The 9,470-nt window shown below is 36.1% G+C and overlaps 2 protein-coding genes across 3 annotated transcripts; both read left to right on the top strand.

Annotated features, from left to right (window-relative positions):
* The first annotated feature begins 5,025 nt into the window (after positions 1–5,025).
* On the top strand, positions 5,026–8,297 carry LOC131065527 (LRR receptor-like serine/threonine-protein kinase RGI3). 2 transcript variants are annotated; one of them, XM_058000051.2, is made up of 3 exons: positions 5,026–5,184; positions 5,236–7,550; positions 7,645–8,297. In XM_058000051.2, exons 1-2 carry the CDS (start codon positions 5,038–5,040, stop codon positions 6,586–6,588), a joined length of 1,500 nt encoding a protein of 499 aa, XP_057856034.2. In that variant the 5' UTR covers positions 5,026–5,037; the 3' UTR covers positions 6,589–7,550; positions 7,645–8,297. The 2 variants fall into 2 exon arrangements, with proteins under 2 accessions (XP_057856034.2, XP_057856033.2); XM_058000050.2 differs by having other exon boundaries at positions 5,026–7,550.
* LOC131065486 (receptor kinase-like protein Xa21) lies at positions 6,725–8,099 on the top strand. The gene is made up of 2 exons (XM_057999984.1): positions 6,725–7,550; positions 7,645–8,099. The coding sequence occupies exons 1-2, from the start codon at positions 6,725–6,727 to the stop codon at positions 8,097–8,099; spliced, it is 1,281 nt and encodes a 426-aa protein (XP_057855967.1).
* Positions 8,298–9,470: the final 1,173 nt, after the last annotated feature.

Raw genomic sequence — 9,470 nt, 5'->3', positions numbered from 1 at the left:
CACTACAACACCTTCTGCTGCCTTTCTGCAAGTTCTAGCACCACTAGTTTACACCATTGCAACTCACTTTACAGTTTACCGGTCACTCTGACCTTGCCCCCTTAAGCCTCTACTAAACCCTCTCACCGGTTGCACCTCCAACACTTAGTCTCTATGATCTTCGATGAATTTTTTGACTAGTTGTCTCTCTGCTACTCTTTTCATGCTTCACTCTTCAACATCCGACACCTAATCTTCTGGCAGCATCATCAATCAATCTTCGGTCTTGAGATGACATATTTATACCTAAGTTTTCCCGCCATGATTGACATTTAAATCTTTGGCGCGCTAGGGTTCCTTCATCAAGCACAGGGAAAACCAAATCCAATCAGATCTGATCGGATCTCATCTCCTTGATTGATGATCTATAGCTCATCAATCAACATCGCCATTCTCTTCACCTTCCAACGCACATCTTCTATATTTAGCAATCTACATTCAATCTGTCAGCTCATCTCTTAGTTAATCACCATAAATGGTTTGACAGTTTGCTTCAACAACTTCAATCTATACCTAGACATCCTACATCAATTGGTGCACGCCATGGATCACCTTGGTTTGTCTTGCGTCGAGCCGCAACCCTTCTACAACTCAAACCGTAATAGTCACAGTCAACATTTAATGTCGACCAACCACCATCTACCTCACCAACTGCATGGTTCATTCGCCACATCATGCATGTTTGTCACTTCAACTCCATTTGGCATCATTATCAGTATCCAGCTCAGCTTAGGCCACCATGTCGGTTTAGACTCTTTCACTGACCAACACACAAATGGGTTCATCTACTAGTTCACTAACCCTTCCGGTTATACCCTAACCGATCAACCTTCAAGTCTGCACTTTACTGCTTTGCCGGTAGAACAGCTTTGCCCAGTCACTTCACTTGCAAAACCACAACAAATTCATCTTCATTAGATAAGAGCACAACACTTTGTCTCTTTGTTCTCTTACCGATTGACATACTCATCGGTAACCTCCTTGATGACACCATGCCATCAACCTTCAATTGTCTCCATCTGCATTCCGGATGCACTCTTGGTTTGCAGCTACACAACCTTGCCTTCTTCTTCATCAGATCGATTCACTTCTCAACTGGTTTGTCAAAGTGACAAACATATCTTTCCTTCTCTGACTAGTAACTCATCTTGCTAGCTCTAGTAGATCCATTGCATATCTCTGATTTCATGCACCTGAGGCATCTTTGTGTTTCACTGGTAGATCTGGTGTGAGCCATCAATCACTTGCCTTCAACTTCTTGGCTGACTTATCTCTGAGAGTTATAGTGCATTCCATGCAAGTTAGGAGATAAGCTCCACATACTAGTGGGAGTGGATCCTTGACATCTGCTTCCGACATTACACTGATATGACATTATTGTCATTGAGAAGATATATGTTCAGTCAGGCACATAAGATCCGGTTGGGCACATTCACTGTAAGTCATATCCTCAACCTATGAGATCATCTTCATCCGGTGAGAGTTCTGCTGATTGACATCAACCTGTATACTAGTTGTTTGGACTTCTTCATTTGTACAACCTTGCATTCTAACTGGTCACACGCTTACCGGTTGTCAATCACACTTGTCTCCAATACTTTATGTCTTCAACACAAGCCAACACTAACTTGTGTACTAGTGACTAGCTATACTAGTTAACATCAATGACACCATTACAGGTTGACATCAATGACAACAATACACATCAATCTCTCATACCAGTTGTCGTGCTATACTGGTTGACATCAATGACAACACAATGCCAAAAAATACTTCAAGAGTCCCATTCTTATTATATGATTAAAATGTGGACTGATAGTCAGCACTTGAAGATAAGATAGCTTATACTTTTCTAATTCTATGTTTGAAATTCTTATAGAAGGTTAGAATTGGATTTAACCTTTTCCTCTCAACAACCAAATGTTATCTAATATAAATTATTTATGTTGAATTTTGAGTTCTTATTATATTTACTTTTTGAATTCAAATGTTTCAAGATAGAGTACATGACTACTTTATACCTAAATTTTGATACAATTTGGATCTCCAATTTCATTTAAATTCCTCTGTAGTTTTCAACCTAACATCTACATGGTAACTTGTAGCTCTTGAATACAAATTTTGGACCCATTGAATTCAAGAGTTCCAAGGGTTGAATGAATAGTTGTGAGCCCCAAGACTTGATCCTAGGGAGGATGTTTTGGGAAGGCCATTGTGATGGCAAGTCGATCTCCCTTGATTCTCTCATAGGTTAAGATGGCTCCACATGTCTATCAAATTTATGCCTTTTAGGGCAGTGTTTTTTATGTTTTGGAGGATAGCATGTGATTGATGAATGATTATGTTTTGTAGTACACCTCTGGGAGTTTTATATTTGTGGATGCCTTGTGATTGATGAATGATTATGTGTTGTACTAGTGCTTGAGTTGTTGAGTCTCTTTGATTGTTAGGTATCAGCTTAGGTCTAGAGTGTGTGTTGGGACCTTATGTCATCTCCTAGCATGGGGAGTGGTTCCTTTGGTTCCACATGGTCGGGTGGTTTGATGCCTTCTTCCATTGGGATGTTTTCATTGGATTCTTAATGCGTGGATGTGGATTCTTCTATCATGGTGGCTTATGGATGAATATTGTAGCAGATAGATGTGTTTGGTCTTATGGCACTTGATATGTATATATCATGTAAATTTTGTAAATGCGTTATGTAGTAGAAGAGCTATGCTCTTGATATGTTGGGATATGTGTGTGTGTGTGTGTGTGTGTGTGAGAGAGAGAGAGAGAGAGAGAGAGAGAGAGAGAGAGAGAGAGAGAGAGAGAGAGAGAGAGAGAGAGAGAGAGAGAGAGAGAGATGGTAGATGTTATCTTAAGACTTGATTATGATTTGTGAAAGAAAACATTAAGATGTATTGTAATGTATCTCGTAGCTTGTTGAAGTAAGCAATAGGACTTGTAGTAGATTCATATCATTATGTATTGCAATAGATTGTGATGGTTGAATTCATTGTAATGCTTTTGTTGTAAGTGGATATTCAATTTGTATGTAATATTTATAATGGTAATAAATGAATGCTCTTAATAGAAAAAGTTGTTATTCTTGGTAAATGGATATCTCTAGAATACGAATGTGAATGGGTGGTTGGTAGGATGAATGGTTAACCTTAAGGAAAAGAACTAGATTGTATTAGTTGAAGTGGAATGAGGTTATGACCCTAGTAGGAGAATAGTGTGAATGTATCTTATTGTAACTTGTAATCGAATTCAAATGGATTTATGTTGTTGGGATTATGATTGTGTAAATGGTATCATGTTTATGTTGAGATGATTAATATGTTAAGTAAAGGGACAATGTTGTGATTATCTCATACTGTTAATAAGTAAATCACGATAGAGAAAGAATATGATCATGTTAGAATTTGATTGTAAAAGGGAATTAGGAATATTTGGTATTGGTGCTCTAAAATTAACCTAATGGGAATGGATTAGCTAACATTGTAATGGATTGCATTTCCTGATAAGTAATTAGTAGATGATCTTGCTTATGTTGCATGGAAAGAATGAATGGTCATGGAAATGTTATGTGTTGGATTAGTAAATGATCATACATATATGCATGAAAGGAATAGATGAACATGGTACTAGGTTGCATTAGATAGTAGTGGTGATCATGATAATAATTGCTTGTGGTGATGTCATAAGTAATGACGTTGAGATACCCTAGGGAGATAGTAGTGAAGTTTATGTAGTGTTTATTTCCACTTGCGTAATTAGTTCATGTGTTTATAATATATGCTCATGATGGAGTAAGTGTATATTATGTTGATGGATGTCAAATTCAATGAGTAGATGATGGTATGTGTTGCACTAGATGATGTTTTCTAAAAAAAATCTCTATTAGTATGTTAGTTGTTTAATTTCTCTAGGGTATTTTGGTGGGCATTACATACTACTACAATAAAGTTATGTACTGATCCTCTTTATTATGTCATACATGAGAGCTACATCTATGGATTCCATGGCTACTATAGAGCCCTCCACACCCATAACGATTTCCATATCTTTTGTTGCCAACGTCAAAGCATCATTAGCTCCATCACTCAACAAGGCATTCATGCCCTCTCCCTTTAACTCTCTAATAAATCTCAGCTTGTCTTCTAGGAGCAATTGTGCATGAACTTCAATTTCTCCTAACTCCTTTGTCACTTGACAATGTTGTGATAGAATTATGTAATCAAATAAACAATAAATAATATGTTTCTTTAACATACTAACTTACATGTATTGCAGCAGGAAAAGAAAAGATAAAATATTAAATTAAATTAAATATCTGACAAAACCCAAAAAACAAACGATCTAATCAACTCTACATACTTTAGTTAAAGGGGAAACCAGAAGACAACGCACTCAAACAGGAGGAAAATAATTGGTGGGGTATAAATGGGAGAAACAATAAAGGGGTCCCAAACAGGAAAAAAGTAGTAAACCCACTTTATTAAAGAGAACACACTGACCTAAAGGTCAAAAAAATTGACTGCAAAACTGCTAGGAAAAGTAATACACCTAGTTTGACTTCAAAACTTTCGATGAATGTGAAATAAAAAGTCTGATCAACGATTCCGAAAACAAGTTATATGAGCAATGTTTTCGCGTCCAAGAACAGTAGACGGTCTAGTCAACGCACTCAATCTAAAGTTATTTGACCAATTATATCGCTTCCTATTTTATCGTTACGATAGAAATTTATTCCTTAATCAACAGTCATAAACGCAGAATAATATAAAGCTTAATTCCAATCCAAAACGATTTTCGAATAATACGGCCTCTCTTTCACACTAAAACGACAGAAGACTGCTGTCTTGCAAACCCAAAAATATTTAAATGACCAAATTACCAATTTAATTTGTCCCGACATAGTGGGTAGTACCCACGCGCTCTCCGTTAAGCGCTTCTTACGCTCTATTTAAAAGTGAACCCAACCATTATGCCATTTCATACTTTTTTCGGATGTTTGCGTGGGCTAAGCTAAGAATGAAGATGGTGATTATGCTTCCTCTGCTTCTCTTTTTCTCTCTCTCTACGCTCCCTACTCATATAGCAAAGCTTTCTAATTATTCTGATCAACAAGCTCTGATTGCTTTCAAGGATGCTCTCCTTTTGGATCCATTTAATTCCCTCCTCGATTGGTCTCCCAATCACACTCTCTGCAATTGGACTGGTGTTGTCTGCTCTTCTCGTCGACAGCGTGTGGTTTCCTTGAATCTCACAGGTATGGGATTAGCTGGCCCCATCTCTCCCTTTCTGGCAAATCTTTCCTTCCTTAGAGTACTTGATCTCAAACATAATAGCTTCCAGGGACATATTCCATATCAGCTAGGAAGGTTGTTTCGCTTGAGATGGCTTCGGTTTTCTTATAACAATTTAAGTGGAAGCATTCCCTCTGAATTTAGTCTTCTTTCAAATCTAAAAGTCATGGCATTAGTCCAAAACAATTTGACAGGTATTATCCCACCTTTCTTAGGAAACATGTCCTCTTTAACAGTCATAGATTTGGGCGGCAATAGATTCCAAGGTAGTATTCCTCATGTGTTGGGTATGCTTAGTCAGCTAAAGTGGCTCGATCTTTGCATGAACAACTTAATAGGGCCGATCCCCGTTTCCCTTTCGAATTGCACTCGTCTCCAAGAGTTGGAGCTATGTGGAAATCACTTAAGCGGCCCAATTCCATGGGAGTTTGGAAGGCTGTCCCAGTTGCAACATGTGTATTTGTGGAAGAACCAACTCTCCGGAGAAATACCCAGCTCAGTGGGTAATTGGACTCAGCTGCAAATGCTGGATTTCGCTAACAACAAGCTCAGCGGCACAGTACCAAAGGAATTTGGGAAAATGCAGCAGCTGAGAAGTCTTGTTTTGTCACTTAATCATCTCACTGGCGTCTTGCCAACTTCAATTGGTCGCCTTTCGAATTCATTATCAGTTTTATCATTAAACTCGAACGAAATTGGGGGAAACATACCAGATGAGATTGGTAACCTCACAATGTTGTCATCATTAGATCTAAAAAAAAACCGATTCAATGGGACCATTCCATCTGCACTCTGCAGACTTCCAAATCTTGAAGGATTGAACCTGCACACAAACAATTTACATGGGAGAATTCCAGAATGTTTTGGCCAATCCAAAAGGCTTGGATTGTTGTCTCTCAGTCAGAACATACTTTCAGGGCAAATTCCACAAGGTCTTGGTGCCCTTCCACAGTTAAGAAGGCTTGACCTTAGTCACAATCAACTATCAGGTAAAATACCTGCCAGTTTAGGAAAATGCAAGACTTTGGAGCTGGTGGACATGGCACACAACAAACTAACAGGAAATATACCTTCTTGGGTTCTATTTCAATGTTTCTGGGAATTTACTGCAGGGTTCTATTTTGGAAATGAGCCAAATGGTTATGGTTTTAGCTATAGATGTTTCTCAAAACAATTTCTCGGGTGGCATTCCCAGTGCACTGGAAAGCTGCAAGGGGTTAATGTATCTAAATCTTTCTGGGAATGCATTTGAGGGGCCAATTCCTGTATCATTGGTAAATCTAAAAAATCTACAGTACATGGATCTTTCTTGCAATAATTTGTCAGGTACAATACCGGTGGCTTTCAAAAAGATGAAAATGCTCCAGCATCTCAATCTCTCTTCAAACATGTTAACTGGAGAGGTCCCAAAGGGAGGAGCTTTTGCAACACTTGATGCCTCTGAAATTATGGGAAATCTCGGCCTTTGTGGTGGATGGATAAACTTGCCGCCATGCTCTCATTCCAAACACAAAGAGACATCTGTCTCCAAAAAGGTAATAATTCCTGTTGTAGTCGGCATTGCAATTTTGACCATGTCTCTTCTATTGGTAGCATTTTCGTATAGATGGAGACGTTCTTGTACCCCTGCTCTCAAAGTATGGCCTCCAAAAATTTCATATGAAGAACTAGTAGATGCAACTGGCGGGTTCAGTGATGAAAATCTTTTAGGAATTGGTAGTTTTGGATCAGTTTATAAAGGGATTCTAAGAGATCGTACAAATATTGCTGTCAAAGTTCTCAAGTTGCAAGATGAACATGCTCACCAAAGTTTCAGCAGAGAATGCAATGCATTAAAGAGAGTTCGGCACCGCAATGTAATTAAAATCATTTCATCATGTTCCAACCTTGATTTTAAAGCCTTAATTCTTCCATTAATGTCAAATGGAAGTTTAGAGAGGTGGTTGTATCCTCGTGAAGGAGGCCAATGCAAATTAAATTTGAGTGATCGATTAAGGATATCAATGGAGATAGCACAAGGAATGGCCTATCTTCATCATTATTGCTTTGTTCAAGTGATCCACCGTGACCTCAAGCCCAACAATGTTCTATTAGGAGATGACATGATTTCATACATAGCAGACTTTGGCCTTTCCAATATTATTTTTGGCAATTCCATGGATTCTTTGACTTCTACAGATGCACTTAAAGGATCTGTTGGCTACATTGCTCCAGGTACACATTTCACATTCTTGCACAATGTGTTTCACTTGTTTTCTTTGTTTATCTTATAAGTCAGTTATTAATCTTTGTTTATATCTTATTATAGAATATGGAATTGGTGGAAATATTTCAACAAAAGGAGATGTATATAGTTATGGAATCTTAATTTTAGAGTTGTTGACAAGGAGGAGACCAACAGATGATAGGTGGACAGAAGGAATCAATCTACCAAAATGGACAGAAATGCATTTTCCAAATAGAATCTCAGATGTGGTGGATAATTGTCTTCTTATAGATGCTCATGACTCAGAGATGTCAACAGTGATGGAATGCCTTACTCAATTTATACAAATTGGGTTGTTTTGCACAAGGGAGTCACCTCAAGAGCGCCCTGATATGACTGAGATAGTTGATAGACTAAATACAATCAGAGGTGCATTTCTTGATACCCCTAAAACTCTTCAATTACCAATGGATATCTCACCTTTTATTAATGATGAAAGAAATATAAATACCATTGAATTAGGAAATAGGGGAAGTTGGTCTACATCTACATCCTAAGCCTAAAGAATTGTTCTTGTTTTATCTCTTAGCCAATCCAAAACATAATGATGTCCTCAAATATTATTTTTGATAGTATATATTATGAGCACATGGAATAATGTTCATATGTGCTACCTATATTGGATAGTATATTTTGACATTATTTAGGGCCTATATTTGAAATTGTGAGTGGAAAGAAGATGTGGATATGATGTATTTTGGGCCATATGAATGATTTGGATACATGATTAAATATATATCTTAATAGAATGTTGAATTTCAGAAACAATGTATATTTTTTATTATCATGTAATATGAAAAATTTTGTGCAGTTAAATTTTTAAATTTATATTAATATTTAAACATGAATAGTTATTAAAGTTATAATACTTCTTTTTCACAATTATTCAATAAAATAATTTAGAAGTCAAATATTTCTTTGAAATTTTAAGTGAAGAATATTTTTTGCTAAAATGTGGTAAATATTTTAAATTAGATCATTTTACCACTCTTTATAAATCATAATTAGTAGATATATAGTTTTAGGTTTTATATTTTTAATTGAAATTTGTGAGTTGAACTACTAAAATATGTTCCTTTATGACATTGATATTGAGCTTGTAAAGGTATTTTTAAATCTTCCTAGTCTTGGATGCTAGAAAAGAGTAGAACAAGTGAAGATTAATGAAGAAAACAGTAGAACAAAGGAACATATCGATTTGGATCAAGAGTAGAGACAAAAATTAAATCTAGACTATAAATAAGGCACTTATAGATTTTATCCTAAATAAAGCACCAATTTATCATATAATTTGATGAGTTTTAAAGATGGAAATGTGTCGTTCTCAAAATAGACTTTCGTAAAATTCAATAATATTTAACAATGACCATCATTCTTTATTCATAGAGCTAAGTACACCAATCCATTATATTTAATTTTACATCTTAGCATTGAATTTAATAATACATTAGGCCTCACTAGATACACTCATTATATCTTAGTCAATCTACGCTTATTTCATTGCATCTTACTAGTTTATTTCAAGTCATAGTTAAGGAAAGTTTATTTCTTTTATATTTTTGTTAAATTGATTGATCTTGGTTGATCTCATTGTATTTCTAGGATTTCCTATCACATTAGGGTTAGATCTATAATATTCTAGTTGCAAATATTTTTCCTAGTTGTTAACTTCATTTTGTGTCATTTCACTTCATTAATTTATCCTTATTTATGTTTTATAATCATTTGCATATATTCCTTTGTACCCACCCTAATTACCTTTATACTTAGCTTAAGGGATTATACTTTCCACCTATTTTGATATATGATATAGATCCAATTCTTTTTAGTTGATATTCATTACCCTTTTCTATACTATTAGATATATT

Source organism: Cryptomeria japonica, chromosome 4 (genome assembly GCF_030272615.1).
Source record: "Cryptomeria japonica chromosome 4, Sugi_1.0, whole genome shotgun sequence".
Taxonomy (NCBI): domain Eukaryota; kingdom Viridiplantae; phylum Streptophyta; class Pinopsida; order Cupressales; family Cupressaceae; genus Cryptomeria; species Cryptomeria japonica.
This window is presented reverse-complemented; position numbering and strand designations above follow the sequence as displayed.